The 18,951-nt window shown below is 41.5% G+C and overlaps 1 protein-coding gene and 1 long non-coding RNA gene across 2 annotated transcripts in view; one reads left to right on the top strand and one right to left on the bottom strand.

Annotated features, from left to right (window-relative positions):
* The first annotated feature begins 3,485 nt into the window (after positions 1–3,485).
* Positions 3,486–18,951, top strand: part of slc17a8 (solute carrier family 17 member 8) — a 28,667-nt gene continuing 13,201 nt past the window's right edge. Inside the window, exons 1-5 of the mRNA XM_020455798.2 lie at positions 3,486–4,130; positions 13,274–13,526; positions 15,126–15,244; positions 16,403–16,517; positions 16,764–16,851. Coding sequence (XP_020311387.1) covers positions 4,030–4,130; positions 13,274–13,526; positions 15,126–15,244; positions 16,403–16,517; positions 16,764–16,851 — 676 coding nt within the window. The 5' untranslated portion in view covers positions 3,486–4,029. The remainder of the gene's footprint in view (positions 4,131–13,273; positions 13,527–15,125; positions 15,245–16,402; positions 16,518–16,763; positions 16,852–18,951) is intronic.
* On the bottom strand, positions 14,854–16,879 carry LOC116356269 (uncharacterized). The gene is made up of 2 exons (XR_004204753.1): positions 16,776–16,879; positions 14,854–15,285 (listed from the first exon to the last, which is right to left on the bottom strand). It is a non-coding gene; the product is annotated as an uncharacterized LOC116356269 (long non-coding RNA).

The following is an 18,951-nucleotide window of genomic DNA, read 5'->3' as shown; positions in this document are numbered from 1 at the left end:
ATGGGCTGGCCCGACTGCAAGGAAGAAACTGCTTTAGCCGTCAGAGAATATTGGCCAGTCAAAGAGGAGCTCAGTGTTCAAAACGGAGTAATATTCAAGTGTCAGAGAGTTGTTATTCCCCGGTCTCTGCGCCCTGAGATGTTGGCGCGAGTGCACTCAAGTCACATAGGAGGTGAGGCCTGTTACAGACAAGCATGTGACACACTGTATTGGCCAGGAATGCAGAGTGAAATCAAAGACTATGTCAGTAAATGCACAATCTGCAATGAATATGCCATTGAGCAACAGAGAGAGACGATGATGTCCCATGAGCTACCGATGTGCCCCTGGCAGATAGTAAGTCTAGATCTGTTCCAGCAGAGTGGCAAAGACTTTCTGCTGGTAGTCGATCATTACTCAGACTTTTGGGAGATTGACCTCCTCCCCGACCTCTCAGCAGAGACAACGATCAAAAACTATCAAAAAATTCGCTGCATGATGGGAATTCGAGCACGTCACTTCATCACCACGACACCCAAAAGCTAATGCGAAGGTGGAGTCCGCAGTAAAAATCGCAAAGAACCTCTGTAAAAAGGCTCTGCGAGAGGGAAAAGATGCCTGGAAAGCAATCCTGCAGTGGCGCAATACCCTAGACAGAAGGTATGGATAGCTTAAAAGCAGCTCTGCCAGTAGCCAGCACTCTTCTGGAGCCATGTGTGGTGACAGACGTGCTGGTGAAGCTACGTCACAGAAGACAGGTCTCCAAGTTCATCTATGACAAATCAGCAAAAGACTTACCTGAGCTCAGGGTGGGTGAAACGGTGCAAATGAAGCCACTACCAGGGGACCGGACGGGCCTCTGGAGACTCGGATCCTGTGAACAGAAAGTGGCACCATGCTCCTACTTGGTCTAAGTGAATGGATCACTGTACCGTCGTAACAGGGTTGACCTTCGGATTGCTGAGCCAGCACCTACTCACAACCCTGATGGTCAAAGGGGTCGCATGACAAAATACGGACCCCCAGCAAGTCACATGGGGCCTGAGGCACTGGGCGAAGAGCCAGGGGATCACAGGTCTGCCGCTCCTTCGCCCATCAATACTCCCCTTAGACAGTCAGGTGACACGCCTGTGCGGGAACCCGCAGTCCTCGCAGACAAGCCCCCTGTCTTTTCACGCTGCGGGCGTCTGTCCCAGCCACCAAAAATACTTAATCTGTAGGTTTCCCATCAGGGATTGTTGACAGACAGAGATAGAAGTGAAGAGAATATCAAAATGTGTTGTTGTTACCTGAGAAAAAAAAAAGGAAAAAAAATACTAAACTGTTCATGTTGGAAATTATTACTAGGTTTGTTTTGTTAGTGAATTGACACCTCCTGTCCTATTTTATTAAAGGGAAGATGTTATGGATGTAAGATGGCACAGTGATGCCATCTGTTGGTAAATGTTCATTACTGCAACTCATGTGTTTTCCCGGTGTGCTTGAGATACCCGGATGTATTGTGATGTACTGAACAAGACTGGTTACTCGCATCAATGCTTCTGTCTCGTCATTTAACATTCAAACACCACGATTTGTTATCTTGTGTTCAAGTAAGCTGAGAACTTTTATTTTGAAGCTTTTTGCTCATTTAGACCCATTAATGTCGCTTAATGCCGCAGATTTCACGGAGCTGTGAGAGTCAACGTAGCCTACAGCAGTCGTCACTACCACAGCCACAAAGTCATAAACCCCGCCTATCTGATTTTAAACCTAACCCTAACCTTAACCACACTGCTAACCTTTTGCCTAACCTTAAATTAAGTCCAAAAAGCTGATTTTTGTTTTCATAAATGTATTATAATATAGCCCATCTTGACTTTGTAGCTGTGGTAACTAGTGACAACTGCCTACAGCTTGTGATCTATTCTACTGTATACAGCTATGTACTCAACAGCAGTACAGAAGGGGGGCCGTGGTGGCACCAGCCCCTCCTGAAAGATTATTGGCCACCTTTGTATGCTATTTCTGATACAATTTTCAGAATTTCCATGGCCACCCATGACTGGTTCTTGGTCCCCCCATTAGAATATTACTAGACACGCTCCTGTTCAACAGTGAGGCATTGTTCTAGCTATGGCTGTCCATGACCCACCATCGACAGCTCCAATGCCCTCCACATTCATCCAGCGCAAGTTTTGATGGATTTAAACTTAAGGTATCTTGTATGGAGGGCTGAGGCTTTAACGTGGAAATAGGCAGACATACTATCAAAATTAAATAGATAGACACACTCTTTTCTCTCTGGAATTATTAACAAAGAAGAGGTGAAGCAATATTGGTTAGAGAACCACTTTAAATTATGCACCTTCTATAAAGGGGTTATAGACTTAGCAATCAGTTCATTATAGATATGGTCTAGGCCTGTACCTCCTTCTAACCACTAGATGGTAGGCACGGCTTTTCCTGAAAGTGTAAAGAGAAGAACCCCAACGGAGTTGAATGTACACTCCGGACCCCATTGTCTCCGACAGGGGGCATCATTTTAATGTGACGCATATCAAATGAACATTAATGCAAACATGAAGAGTCGTTGCTCTATCTGATGTGAGACAACACACCAGGCCCTAGTTTTATGGCCCTATCAATGACCCATCATATGAAACCACAACCAACATATCATCATGTCATCCCAGATAACTCCATACTGAATTACACTCCTAGAGCATCATCTCCACCTCAAGGAAACAAAATCCAGAATTCCCTCATTTCCTCTTCGACTAAATGTTCTTTCCACCGAATTGGAGGGTCTGGATAGTGGGTCCTTGCAGAAAAAGTGGGTGCAGGGCATTTTCACAACACACACAGAGACACGCGCGTGCGCGCAGCACTGCCCCAAGCCGTCACTCTGGTGCAACCCGTTAGTAAAACAGAGTCTAGAGCTCGGTGCACCACCGATACATTTTTAAATCTCAATATCCGCATGCATATTTAATGACCCGGCAAATACAGAGAGTCACACTGGAAAAAGGTGGGCTGGTGGGGCCTGTACCAGTTAAATAAGCATGAAGTTATGGAAACCCCCATAAAGGTGTCATTTGGTGTGACTGAATAGATGCACATGCAGGTAAGTGTATACCAGCAGAGCAGTATGACACTGGCGATAGCTAGCTACAGTATCTCTGTCTGAATAGCTCACCGGTAGCTAGCTCTGTTGCTGCTGACAGATAATCCAAATGATAGTCCTATGGAAAAGCTGCCAAAGAATGGGGAGTGGTGTACCGGGAACATGATTATAGTTGAGTCTTATGTTACACCACAGCAGCCATGGTACTCTTGTCTCTCTTTGAATGCAGCTTGTCAATATTTAATCATTCATCCACTAGGTTGGTATCAGATGAACATGGTTGGCTGAGGATGTGGGGCTAGAGGGCTGGGAGCTAATGAGTGAACAGTGGGTGGACTTTAGGAGGGGAGGCAGACAGGTACCCCAGCCCCTCCACGCAACATCTGGTGGAGCTATCAGAAGGCGAGGAAAGCAAAGGGGGCTGTTCACTCCTACTGCACCCACACAAAGCTCACCATGCGAAGATACTGAGGTGGTGGATTGTACTCTTTCACTCTCTCTCTCTCCCTCCCTCCATGTATCTCTCTTGCCACTGAACCCCCTGAAGGTGACGTGACCCATTCCATGCTAGGAGTTCTATCTGGTGCCTTGGACCTTGAGGTGTACATCTGCACACCCTTAGCCTCAACAAGAACACCCTCCACCTCCACCTAGTCATTCTTCACTGTGCCCACCATCCCCTTGTTTCCCAGTCTGATCCCCTGGTCACGCCAGAGAGAGGCAGACAGCACAAGCCCATCTCACATCTGAGGAAGTCTGAGGGACCCGTGGAACCACACAAAGGCGGAGCCAGCCCCATGGTGCATAAGAACTCAGGAAAGATGAGCAACCACATCTAGCAGATCTTTTTTGTCTTTTTCAGAGCAAAGTGTGCAAGAAATAGGGGGAGAGACATACTCCTGTGAAATAAAGAGAGGGAACAGGATAGGGAGAAACAGAAGAGGATGCCTTTTGGGGGGTTTTCGGGGCTGAAGGAGCGGGTTCTGAAACCAGGGAAGGAGGAGGTGAAGAATACAGTAGGAGACAGTCTGGGGAACCTGCAGAGGTGAGTCTGGGAGTGTCTGGAAATTATGGGGGATCTGTGATTGTATAGGTGTGAATCCCTACTCTCTGACTGAGAGATGTGTGTGACTCAATGGGGTGAAAGCACGGCACAGTGCGGGTTTGATATCTACTTATAGCAATAGATCCAATAATTTCACATAAGTGAGTTGTAAGATAATATTTTGGAGTACTTGTAGGTATTGTATCTTAGTTATCTTATTGTATTTTAGGTTCTTCATATAAAAATCTGTATATACACTGTTAAACAATTGTGGTCCTATAATCCCAAACGTAGATAATTTGGTCAAAATTCTTAAATCTATGAACAAAGCCAGTGGTGGGGACAGGAGGGTTGAAGAACCTTAGAGGCAGAACATGAAGCTCACCATGTACTGTACCCAGAGATCCCAGAGATAACTAAATATTTGATTATTTTTCTTGCCAGGCATTCCCAGTGATGTAATCAAAGGTTTTATTTTAAGACATTATGATACATATTTCATATCTGATACAAATTTCACAAGGGGAGGATGATGAATATGGAACTTCCACGTATGAGGTAGATTGTTGTCTTAAAATAGATAAACCAAGTAAGTGGGCAATTTCCTGTGAAAGGGAATTTTGCATGTTGAGAGCCAGAATGTTCACTGTGCAGTATGAAATAGATCAAGAGGAAGCCAAACAGTGTGAACATTTGATTGATTATTTCAGAATCTACTATATGAAATTGTATAAAGAAGGTGAACTGGACATATTTATCCAACAAGCAGTTATCATGTACAGTATATAAGGATTGTAATATCAGAACACTGAAAATTTGTTTTCATTCTAATTGTATCCAATTGTATCTTTCTATTTCATGTCATACATTTACATCAGTTTAATTTGAAACACTTTACAAACACTGGGAAAATGCTGAATGAAGTGCTTTATTAAAGTCTACAAGGATCCATGCTGTGGGAAAATTCTATTCCACCAAACTGCTAAAATCAATACTAGCAGATGAAACTATAGAAATGTGAATCCAGAGAGACCAAGAGAGGAAAAGAGGAATTAAGCATGAGCCGAATGAATCATTAGGCTAAATCTCATTTTCAGATGGAACCTGTTTGTTTTTTCAAGAGGGTATTCCAGATTGCTCTGGGACAGACTGCATTATTTATTGAGTTATATATTATGGATCCAGTTAATCACTCTTTCAATTTTTCCTTATGAATCAATTATAGCCTGACTATAAAGTGAGCATCTTGAAAATGATTCCATTCAATAATTAACTTAACACTTCATTTGACACAGTACAGAAATGACCAGGTATTTCCTACCAAACAACTGCGCTAAATGGTAAAAAAAAAAAAATCATACCAAAGCAAAATAATTTTTCCCATGAGACGTCATTTATTGTCTGAAAAACAAAAATCACACGGAATGACATGGTTCTCTCAATAGGGTCTCTCTAGAATGTTGCAGTTGCTGACCAGTCTGTTAACTGACACTGTTTAAGCACATTCGTAATAGCTTCTTTAAATATCAGCTGTCCATGGTACAAAAAAGGTTGTGAGATAATGACATTGAACAATAAAACACACAGCCTCTGTTCTGTATGACCTGAGTGACAACTCAACAGTCATAGAACTTCATAGACACAGTGGTGTAAAGTAAGTAAAAGTACTACACTTTAAAAAGAAAAGGTTTCTGGAGTATCCTTGAGGGGTTCTTCAAATTGAAACTGGGGGGGGGGGGGGGAACCACTATAACATATTTGAAAAACCCTTTAAATAACTCGAATAACCTTTTGAATAACATTTTTGGGGTTCATTTTTTTAAACTACCCCCCCTCCCCTATTATTATTTACAAAAATATGAATATGCATAACAATAACACAATATTTGAGTTGTCAGTGTTTATATTAACGGCAATGCAGAATTAAGAAATCTAAATATGAAGTAAACTCCCAGCAGAGCCCCAAGTCCAATGGGTACATGCTCTTCTGGCGTGTTGATGTTAATGTGTTGATGTTCTCCGTACCCATAGCCAGAAGGATTTTTCAGTGCATGGTGATCGAACAGGTTTCCTGTTATATTCATCAGAGGTTTAGGGAGGGCGAAGTCTGTGAATCCAAAAAATAGTAATTATACAGATGATTAACAAAACATGCGCACAACAGTATTCATACCTTAATTTTTGTGGTGAACGTGAATTAAAAAAACTGTTTTGATAATGGTTTTCATACACATACCTTGTCCATAATGTAGAGGCTTATGGGATATTCATTGAAGAGGTAAGAGAGGAAGATGGTAAACGTGATCTGCATAACATACTTACCAATTGACATACCTTTGTATGCCTCCTCGTCTGTATACCTGCAGACACAGACACAAAAGCAGTTCAGTTATCTTCACCCAATACAGCTAGCCTACAACATATTCTTATAGCCTTCATATTCTTACCTATTTGATTGATATCCATTGAATTGTGTTCATTTACTGTTTTAGAAAGATTTGCACAAATATGAAAAGATTGATGTATCATCGTAAAAAAATATCAATTTAGATCATACAAGGGACAAACCTTACCTTAAATTGAGAAGATCTTTAAATATTTCAGTTAAGTGCCTGCACCTGCGGTCCTTTCAAATCCAAATGTTTCAGTTGGGCAGTTAGGTTCCTGAAAGAACCCCCCACCAACTAAGGAGGTTCCTCGATGAACCCCACCTCGTATGGGGTTCTTGGAATAACCTTTTGTGGCAATTTTCAGTGCGAAAATCTACGGTCTTTCGAAGAACTTTGAGGATCTTAGGAGAACCCTTGTTGAACCCATAATTTTTCCATAAGTCTTTTTTTTTGGGGGGGGGGGACTGTACTTTCCAATTATTCTTTTTTTTTACTACTTTTACTTCACTACATTCCTGAAGCAAATATGTACTTTTTACTCTCATACATTTTCTCTGATACCCAAAAGTACTTGTTTCATTTCGAAAGCTTTTCAGAACAGGAAAAAGGTTGAATGTACTTATCAAGAGAACACGTAGTCATCCCTACTGCCTCTAACCTGGCAGACTCACTAAACACAAATGCTTAATTTGTAAATGATGTCTGAGTGTTGGAGTGTGCTTCTGGCCATCTGTAAATGAAAAGAAATTGTGCAGTCTGGTTTACGTAATATATTTAATTTTAAGGGATTTATTGCATTTACTTTTAGTTTTGATACTAAAGTATATTTAAAACCAGATACTTTTAGACTTTACCAAAGTAATATTTTACTGAGTGACTTTCACTTTTACTTGAGTCATTTTCTATTAAGGTATCTTTACTTTTACTCAAGTATGACAATTGGGAACCTTTTCCACCACTGGATAGACATAATGACATCCTGGACCTCATGCAGACAGGATGATGTCACACTTAACTTTCATCTGACTGGAAAACAATAAATCACTTTGGATTTATCAAGACAATTATCAATTAAATGTTGTTCTTGTGATTTTACAGATCAATTTTAAACAGGGATCCATACTCTTTGTCTTTAAAAGACAAGGAGATTGACAAGGAAAGCAACTTTGTTTATTATACCATCAGTTGACATGATATGTCAGTTGAATGTCAGAAAGTACAATATAGGTTACAGTTGGCCTTTTTTTTGATGTTGCCACTTGCCACTGCAGCTTTGACCAAAATGATGAAATTGAAAACAAGCTCTTGAGAAAGAGAGATTGTTTTCAATTCTCTGTTGAGGCATAATTATCTCCATGTTTTTTATCCACTCGGTAGATCAGAGATCAATTTGGTCTACTTAGAGGATAGAAACTACTTTATTAAAAAGGCACTAATACTATTTTATTAGTGTTGAGGCGAGCCAAGCATCATTTCCTCCTTCTGATAATGATCAACCATTCTCATAGCATTTGTCCAGTCTATTTTAGATAAAAGAGCGCACAATCTGTGAGCTGGGAAATAGGGATGAGGGATGGAGAAAGCAGGGGTCCCTTACGGAAAAAAATGGATGATTTTCACAAGATCTTTACATGTGACAACATGCAAAGCAACATGTGATAACACGAAACTACACATGTGAAAACGTGTTCACATGTAAAGTGTTCCAAAATAAATAATGTCATGTTCTGTAAGAGGTGAGTTGTGGAAGATGGATAGGGGCTGGGGATGACAGGGGTGAGTTGGGGAAGATGGATAGGGGCTGGGGATGACAGGGGTGAGTTGGGGAAGATGGATAGGGGCTGGGGATGACAGGGTTGAGTTGGGGAAAGACAAGGGTGGCTGTGGGAGGCAGGGATGAGTTAGATTCTGCTTGCTAATAGCTAATGGGAGAAAACAGGCTTTTGTTCATTTACGAATGTGGGCCTTTCAAGCAACTCCTGATAAAGGTGTTCTTGGACATGAAAGACTTGTAAATGAATAGAGGACTGGATAGTGTACATACTATAGACCTCTAAAGAGTGCATGGGAGTAGGAATGGAGCCCAGCATCTTTGACAGCAGGGGACTAGAAAAAAACTATATATATATACACAGTACCAGTCAAAAGATTAAACACACCTACTCATTCAAGGGTTTTTCTTTATTTGTACTATTGTCTACATTGTATAATAATAGTGAATACATCAAAACTATGAAATAACACATATGGAATCAGGAAGTAACCAAAAAAGTGTTAAACAAATCAAAATATATTTTATGTTTGAGATTCATCACATTTGCCACCCTTTGCCTTGATGACAGCTTTGCACACTCTTGGCATTCTCTCAACCAGCTACATGAGGTAGTCACCTGGAATGCATTTAAATAAACAGGTGTGCATTCTTAAAAGTTAACTTGTGGAATGTCTTTCTTTCCTTCTTAATATGTTTGAGACAATCAGTTGTGTTGTGACAAGGTAGGTGTGGTATACAGAAGATAGCCCTATTTGATAAAAGACCACGTCCATATTATGGCAAGAACAGCTCAAATAAGCAAAGAGAAACAACAGCCTATCATTACTTTAAGACATGAAGGTCAGTCAAAGAGGAAAATTTCAAGAACTTTGAATGCTTCTTCAAGTGCAGTCGCAAAAACCATCAAGGGCTATGATGAAACTGGCCCTCATGAGGAACTCCACAGGAAGGATAAGTTAATTAGAGTTAACTGCACCTCCAATTGCAGCCAAAATAAATGCTTCACAGAGTTCAAGTAACAGATACATCTCAACATCAACTGTTCAGAGGAGACTGTGTGAATCAGGCTTTCATGATCGAATTGCTGCAAAGAAACCACTAATAAAGATCAGCAATAAGAAGAAGAGACTTGCTTCAGCCAAGAAACACTAACAATGGACATCCGACTGGTGGAAATCTGTCCTTTGGTCTGATGAGTCCAAATTTGAGATTTTATGTTTCAGCCGCTGTGTCTTTGTGAGGCGCAGAGTAGGTGAACGGATGATCTCCGCATGTCTGGTTCCCACCGTGAAGGATGGAGGAGAAGGTGTGATGGTGGTTCTGCTTTGCTCTTGACAATGTCTGTGATTTATTTAGAATTCAAGGCACACTGAACCAGCATGGTTACAACTGTATTTTGCAGCAATACGCCATCCCATCTGGTTTATGCTTAGTGGGACCGTCATTTGTTTATCAACAGGACAATGACCCAACATGCCTTCAGGCTGTGTAATGGCTATTTGACCAAGAAGGAGAGCGATGGAGTGCTGCATCAGATGACATGGCTTCCACAATCACCCGACCTCAACCCAATTGAGATGGTAGGGGATGAGTTGGACAGCATAATGAAGGAAAAGCAGCCAACAAGTTATCAGCATATGTGGGAACTCTTTCAAGAATATTGGAAAAGCATTCCAGTTGAAGCTGGTTGAGAGAATGCCAAGAGTGTGCAAAGCTGTCATCAAGGCAAAAGGTGGCTACTTTGAAGTGGCTACTACTTTCAGGCCAGGGTTTTAGAAATGTTTGCACAGGTCTAATAAAAAAAAAACAGAAATACCTTATTTGCATAAGTATTCAGACCCTTTGCTATGAGACTTGAAAATGAGTTTCCATTGATGATCCTTAAGATGTTTCTACAACATGATTGGAGTCCATCTGTGGTAAATTCAAATGAGTGGACATGATTTGGAAAGGCACACACCTGTCTATATATATTTTATTTAACTAGGCAAGTCAGTTAAGAACAAATTATTATTTACAATGACAGGCTAGGAGCAGTGGGTTAACTGCCTTGTTCAAGGGCAGAATGACAGATTTCTACCTTGTCAGCTCAGGGACTTGATCTAGCAACCTTTCGGTTACTGTCCCAACGCTCTAACCACTAGGCTACCTGCCGCAGTGCACTGTCCCAAATGCAGGTTGAAGGAATTGTCCGTAGAGCTCCAAGACGGGATTGTGTCGAGGCACAGATCTGGGGAAAGGTACCAAAATATGTCTACAGAATTGAAGGTCCCCAAGAACACAATGGTCTCCATCATTCTTAAATGGAAGAAGTTTGGAACCACCAAGACTCCTAGAGCTCGCCGCACGGCCAAACTGAGCAATTGGTGGAGAAGGACCTTGGTCAGGGAGGTGACCAAGAACCCAATGGTCACTCTGACAGAGTTCCAGAGTTCCTCTGTGGAGATGGGAGAACCTTCCAGAAGGACAACCATCTCTGCAGCCCCACACCAATCAGGCCTTTATGGTACAGTGGCCAGACGGAAGCCACTCCCCAGTAAAAGGCACATGAAAGCCCATTTGGAGTTTGCGAAAAGGCACCCTCAGACAATGAGAAGCAATATTTTCTTGTCTGATGAAACCAAGATTGAACTCTTTGGCTTGAATGCCAAGCGTCACATCTGGAGAAAACCTGGCACAATTCCTACCGTGAAGCATGGTGGTGGCAGCATCATGCTGTGGTGATGTTTTTCAGTAGCAGGGACTGGGAGGACTAGTCAAGATCGAGGGAAGGATGGACGGAGAAATGTACAGAGAGATCCTTCATGAAAACCTGCTCCACATTCACCTTCCCACAGGACAACGACCATAAGCACACGGCCAAGACAACGCAGGACTGGCTTTGGGACAAATCTCTGAATGTTCTTGAGTGGCCCAGCCAGTGCCCGGAATTGAACCACAGTACTGAGTAAAGGGTCTGAATACTTATGTAAATGTATATTTAATTTTTGTATTTTTTATCAATTTGCAAACATGTCTAAACCTGTTATTGCTTTGTCATTATGGGGTATTGTGTGTAGATTGATGAGGGGGAGAAAACAATTTAATAAATTTTAGAATAAGGCTGTAACATAACAAAATGTGGAAAAAGTCAAGGGGTCTGAATACTTTCAGAATGCACTGTATATTGCATTTGTGGTTGTTCTATGTTTTGCTACCGCTAATGCTTTGACTAGGGTTGCAAAGCTACTGGTAATTTACCAAAGTTAATGGAAGAATGGTAATTAACAATCTATGGTCATCTATGGCAATCTATGTCAATTCTGGTCATTTATCATTGAAAAAGAAAATATTAATATATAGTATTCATTTTTTGTATCTGTGTCCAACTGTCCATATTGTCTATGAGTTTCTAGTATATAGACCATATGGTTCAAGAGAAAATAGCCTAATTAATGAAAAAGCATCCTATCAACAATGGCATTATTTTCAGTTAACTCTGCAACTCTTCCAACTCTTGTCTTATTTCACAACTGCCACCAGTTTGGCCCCAAAACATTTACAACAAAGACATTTTGACATAGTAAAAATAAATAAGTGTGTAAAAAACAATAGAATGTGTTGAAATCCTCATATTAAACATTAAATACAGGTTTATTTTTTATTTATTTTAAAATCAGAAGGCCACACAGATTGCCAGAGATAATTACAGACACCTCTTATAAATTGAAGTACCCAAAAAAAAGCCACTAGATGTCATCTGATCAAATTCTATATATTCCTTGAAAGTTAAAAAGCTTCTGGTAGTTTACTGGTAAACTTCAAAAGTTTCAGGTAATATACCCTTCCTTTACAAGCCTAGCTTTAACACTTTTAATGTTTTTAAGTGCTTTTAAGGTGCACTTTACCGGTTCTGCAGCAGATAAAATTAGCGCTCTATACTCTCATGCGCTACTTCGGGAACCTGATTATGGTGCAAATTCTAAAATGGCTGACTCAGTCTGTCAATGGACACTATGGCTGAAGACAGTTGATAAGATGCTTCACTCACACATTTCAATGGGTTGGGTCAAAGGTAGCAAATAAAGCCTCAACAGCTTCTCTATAGGGCAGTTTCCTGTCCCTTAACATAACAATTGTAGCAAACAAGGGATTTTTTTCACGGTGTCTTAAAAGATTGGATACGAGTTTGCAAGACTCTCCTTTTTGCCCACTTCTCCATCAAACACTCTGTCTGTAAACTGCCTGGAGGTGTGTTGAGAATATCTATTACACTGTCATCCATTGGGTTTGTGCTGTGCAAATGAACTCCACCCCAATGTAACACAAAGAGGCTGATACTGTTCACATTCAGTTTGTTTGTGATGGATGGGATGACGCTTCAAACACTGACCGTATTTGCCTGTGTATCACGACAGCTGTCCATATGAAGGGGATTGAAAACATATATATATATATATACTTAGGACATACCATTCAATAACAATGGCTGTATGTGCTAGGGAGACCAACTGCATGATAAAAAACAAGACCCCCATATTCATTTCTTCCCAGATAGAGGTACTCAGGTGGAGATCTGAAGCGGCCAGATGAAAGCAATTCCTGCTCGCTGCGGGATGAGGGCAGAGAGAGACGCTGGGTAGTGGAACAGGTGTACAGAAGTGGGGAGGAGGGTGAGGGGGAATGTGCCAAATATCAGATGCACAGGGACCTTTTCAGAATGGCATGCTGAGTTCACCTTGTAACTCTCATGGGTAGTGGGCAGTCTCCTCTCCTTCCTGTCTTTTAAAGACTGTTTTAAATATCATAGTAGATTTCATGTAAAGTGTCATTCAAGGGTATCAGGTATACAAATACTTTTTGTATACACCATACTTGATTGTAGTAGGCCTGTGTAGCGTAGTATGACAATGTCATCCATTAAACACTTACCAATGTCATCCTGTGGAACTTTGTAGGAACGTTGATTGTTTTCTCAACTCCCATGTTTTGTGTTACAGAAAAATTGATGGGACCAATGTGGACGAGGATGACCAGATGGAGCTCACGGAGGACGGGCAACCGGTGGCTCCTCGCCACAATGCCCCTCTGTTTGACTGTGGTTGCTGCGGCCTGCCCAAGCGCTACATCATCGCCATTCTCAGCGGACTGGGCTTCTGCATCTCCTTTGGCATTCGTTGCAACCTGGGGGTGGCCATTGTGGAGATGGTCAACAACAACACAGTCTACATCAATGGGACACCTGTACTCCAGGTGAGAGAGAAAGACGGAAATCACTGACATAAAATAAATAAATGATCCATAGGGGCTTCCCTAGTGGCGTCACTACAGACCCGGGTTTGATCCCAGGCTGTGTCACAGCCGCCCATGACCGGGAGACCCAAGAGGCGGTGCACAATTGGCCCAGCGTCGTCCGGGTTATGGGAGGGTTTGGCCGGCCGGGATTTCCTTGTCCCATCGCACTCTAGTGACTCCTTGTGGTGGACCGGTCATCTGCAAGCTGACCCCGGTCGCCAGTTGGATGGTGTTTCCTCCGACACATTGGTGCGGCTGGTTAAGCAAGCAGAGTGTCAAGAAGCAGTGTGGCTTGGCAGGGTCGTGTTTTGGAGAACACATGGCTCTTGACCTTCATCTCTCCTGAGTCCGTAGGAGAGTTGGGACAAGACTGTAACTACAAATTGGGGAGTAAAGGGGGTAAATGTACCAAAAATGATTTAAAAAATAATCCATAGTGCATTATTTGTGCATTATGGGGTGTGTATCATAGGAACCTTGTAGGATAGCAGTTATAAGGGCAATGAAGCAGCATAGGTTCATAGGTGGAGCTGTGGTTCCAAGGCCTACTTACAAAGTTCAAACTTCCATATTCAGAAGCAACAACAACTTTTGCACCTCGTCGGCTCGGGTATTCAAACCAGCGACCTTTAGGTTTCTGGCCCAATGCTCTAACTGCTTGGCTATCTGCAGCCTCATAATGAAACAGATAGGAAACACACTAGTTGAATCAACGTTGTTTCCACATCATTTCAATGAAATTACGATGAACCAATGTGGAATAGACGTTGAATTGACATCTGTGCTCAGTGGGTAGCTGTCTACAATGTTGCAAAAAAACAGCAATGGAATGAAGTAATGTAACGATAGCGATTATTGTAAGATTATATTGAATATAGATTTAAGAAATATGTTGTTTAACTTGAGAAAACATTTTCAATACAAAAACAATGCGTTAGATCAATTGGTGTGAATTTGGAGAGTGCACCAGTGGAGAGACGAGCTTAGTGTGGCTTCGCCACAGAATGATATCAGTGCCAGCAGTGCCAGTGAATGAATTTTGCAAACATACCTTTTTTATATCACTCCATAGTAGTGAATGGGCATGTGAAATAGGCTTCTTAGACGACAATAGTCAATAATCAATGATTAATCTAGCATCACCTGTTAGCCAGTCGTCAATGTAGGTCAGAATACCAAATTAGATTCCATATCAAAATCTTTGAGTTTAATCCTCTCAATTAACTCCATTAATCATCCATTCCTGAAACAGGGGAACAAGATAGGAGATGAACAAAGCCTTGAATGTTGTTTTATGTTTTATTATAGTAGCATTGTAATTCAACAGCTGATATTCGGATGGAAAAGTTCAAGCGTTGTTCTGAAGGACAGCAGAATCACCCAAACAGTCCTCTGGCTCTATTTTCAATCTCTAACAACACAATAGCACCCGACACACACACACTCACACGCATGCACGCACACACACTCACGCACCAACACACACAGACACTTTTTTTTCTGTGAAAGAACTCGTAACCAGTTAAATACCCTATATTATATTACTCTGTTCCCCAGCCAGCTCAATTCAACTGGGACCCAGAGACTGTGGGACTGATCCATGGCTCCTTCTTCTGGGGTTACATCGTCACACAGATCCCTGGAGGCTTCATCTCCAACAAGCTGGCCGCCAACAGGTTAGGCCTTCCCACTGCTAATGATCTCCTTCCTTGAGACTCTGAAATTAAAGGGAAATGTAAGGTATTTTGATAGAACAGGTTTGTGGGTGGACTACAGAGGGTTAAATAGGTGACTCGGGTGGGTTTGGAATGGATACTTGTGCTGAGGGCAGGAACAGACAGATTGGGTGTCTGAAATAGGCAGTCAGTCAATGTGTGTGGTGAGGTTTAGAACAGAAAGATAGTGTATTTGGAATTGTTAGTCAGTGTGTGGAGTCAGAGCTATAAGAGAAACGTTTTAAGAGCCTAAGTGAAAAAGGCATGTAGTATTTGTGTGGGTGGTAAGGGTTAAACTGGTGTGTGTGCACGTGTGTGTGTGTTAGGTAAGGGTTAAAGCAGCCAGGGGTAAAGCCGTCTGGTGTGCGTGTGTGTGGTGAGCGTGCAGATCTGATGGGGCCGATAGCAGTCCTGTAATAAAAGTTTCACAGGAAAAGAGGACACGCCATTGACAGAGTTAATAATGAAAGATCCTGCCTCTGATTTCTCCCTGAGACGCCAGCCACTGGAATATTACAAGTGTCACTTACACCCGGTTTTGGAAAAGGGAGGGGTGGAGTGAGGAAAGAGGGGAGCAATGGTAATGAAGCATTATCGTATGGGATCTCTGTCTGTCCTTCAAAGGCAGATATATTAGATCTGTCATATTGTGTGATGTTGGATTGGTCATTTTAAGCTGGCACCTGCCAGAAGGGCAGGTTAGGGGAGAACTAGTCTTGTAGTGCCAGAGATCACACCGTATTCTCCTAGAACGGCTAGAGTCGAGCATAGGGGAGACCTGGGAGGGACTGACTAATTCAGGAACATTGATGATTGGTGTTGAGTTAATGGCGGTAGTCTTTGGTGCTCACATTGGTTCAACTGTGACTGTTTATAACATTTAAGTCTACAGCAGTACAAACCATGACAGTATGTGATGGGTTGTTGTTGACTTGGTTGTTGTATGTCGCAATTGGTGAATGTTCCATCAAGCTTTTATAATGCTCTAAGTAGCTGTTATGTTACATTCTCAGCTCATATGTAATGTGGTATGCATTATTGAAAGAATGTGCAATGCTACCATTTTTTACGCCATTGTTGTCTACAACCTAGTCACACTATAATGTAATGTTTCCACAGAGTGTTTGGGGCGGCCATTTTTCTCACGTCCATACTGAATATGTTCATCCCTTCAGCAGCCAGAAGGCACTACGGCTGTGTCATGTTAGTCCGCATCCTGCAAGGCTTGGTGGAGGTGAGTCGTCTTCAGTGTTGACAGATTTCATTGACACTTTCAGGTCGAATCTAAGCCAAAATCTCACCAAATCTACTAAATGTAGCCCAATTGAAGGTGTCAACAGTCGTCGTCATAATGACTGATCATTTGACCAAGCTCATATACAGTACATATCTAGACAGTACAGAGACACAAGTTTATCTGTATCTCTTTACTCATGTTGATTTTTCAGAATAATGATACCATATAATGTTTCTTGTACAGGGTGTTACCTACCCTGCATGCCATGGGATGTGGGCCAAATGGGCCCCTCCCCTGGAGAGAAGTCGACTGGCCACCACCTCATTCTGTGGTAAGTGATATGAAAATTGAAAAGCTTAATAAAGGTGCAATGTTTGAGTCAAATAAAGTTAATTGAATTTCTTTCCATTCAACTGTTTTTCTTCCAATCCAATTGAGCTTCATGAAATTGTGCTGATGATTTTCCACAATAGCAAAACTTTCATGTGAAAAGATGTGGTAGAAGAAAAAATGTAATTCATTCAGTAAATCAAATGGATATTCAAAAATACCCTGCCTGCCTTTCTGTTGAACCCATAACCACAGTCAACCCTATTAGTTTAAAGGCCTAATGCATCCATTTTTATCTCAATATCAAATCATTTCTGAGTAACAAGTATTTAGCTTGTGATGGTTTTCAATTAAAATGATAAAAAATATTTTAAAAAATAGATTTTTAGTAAAGAGCAATTCAAGCAAGAATTTTGCTCAGACTGTCTCGGAGTGGTCTGAGTGGGGAGGGAAAACTGAAAACTAGCGGTTAATGGCAGAGGTTTGGAACTCTCTTATTGGTCTATTAACAAAATAGCCGTCTGGTGATGTCCACAGGCAGGTCAAAACCTCCATCCCACCAAAACCAGCTTAAATTTCAGGCGGTCTTTTCCAGTGGTGTAAAGTACATAAGTAAAAATACTTTAAAGTACTACTTGAGTCGTTTTTGGGGGGTATCTGTACTTTCCTATTTATATTTTGGACAATTCTTACTTCACTACATCCCTAAAGAAAATAATGTACTTTTTACTCCATAAGTTTTCCCTGACACCCAAAAGTACTAGTTACATTTGAATGCCTAATTTGTCGGGGCGTTGACTCTACAAGGGGTGGTGGACCATTCATGATACACGCAGGAAACTGTTGAGCGTGAAAAACCCAGCAGCGTTGCAGTTCTTAATACAAACCAGTGTGCCTGGCACCTACTACCATACCCCATTCAAAGGCACTTAAATATTTTTGCCTTGCCCATTCACCCTCTGAATGGCACACATACATAATCCATGTCTCAATTGTTTCAATACTTACAAATCCTTATTTAATCTGTCTCCTCCTCTTCATCTACACCACAGGAGGTTGGTGGCATCTTAATTGGTTTCCATTTGTTCAATGCCATTCCAATTTCTCCGTTCCAGCCATTATTATGAGCCATCCTTCCTTCTACAGCCTCCACTGATCTACACTGATATACTGTAAGTGGATTTAACAAGTGACATCAATAAGGGATCATAGCTTTCACCTGGATTCACCTGGTCAGTGTAAGCCATGGAAAGAGCATGTTTTGTATACTCAGTGCATACAAAACACTGAAAACCACGTTTTTGGCTGCACTGGGCCTTTAACTGAATCCATTGAATAGATATATCATTGTTCTCTGTCTAGAGATGCTTAGCATTGTGGTAAAATGGCTGAAAATATGGACTGGGAAGGTTGTTTTGTTTTGCAGATGTCGGCTGTTGTTCCCCATGAAAATGCATTAAAACAGCCATCTTTCAGAATAAACTGGTGCCATGACAACCGGCGCTTCCAAACCCTCTTGACATCACCACTGAATGAAAGACTGCCCTCACGCGCTTCACCTGCTCACTCTGAAGGAGGTCCTCTCCCATTCAACCCAAATGAAGTGTCATATTGCCTACTGTCCAAAAGCACAATCATGCTCCCGGGTTTCTACAAATCGAGAGTGTTTATAAGGCCATCAGATAATAGAATATACATTAAAACATCCTCTCCCAAGGACAGTTTCAATGAGTCCTAATTTGATGAGTCCAATATGGTTGCTGTTGCATCTTTACGCTTACCAAGATGACCTATGAGACATGGAATACTTTTCTACACTCTTAGAAAAAAAGGTGCTATTTATAATTATTGTTATTATTTGGCTGTCCTCATAGAAGGACACTTTGAAGAACCCCTTTTGATTCTAGGTAGAACCCTTTTGGATTCCATGTAGAACCCTATCCACAGAGGGGTCTCCTATGGGGACAGCCACAGAACCCTTTTGGGACCCTTTTTTCTAAGAGATGTTTTTCTAGTCCTGTGTTGAAGAAGAGTTGCTGAGAGGCAGCAGACTGATAATAATCTAATAGTCAAAGTGTTTTCACCTACCTCCGGATCATTG

This window comes from Oncorhynchus kisutch, linkage group LG22 (assembly GCF_002021735.2).
Source record: "Oncorhynchus kisutch isolate 150728-3 linkage group LG22, Okis_V2, whole genome shotgun sequence".
Taxonomy (NCBI): domain Eukaryota; kingdom Metazoa; phylum Chordata; class Actinopteri; order Salmoniformes; family Salmonidae; genus Oncorhynchus; species Oncorhynchus kisutch.
The sequence above is the reverse complement of the archived record's forward strand: the minus strand, read 5'-3'. Positions and strand labels throughout refer to the sequence as shown.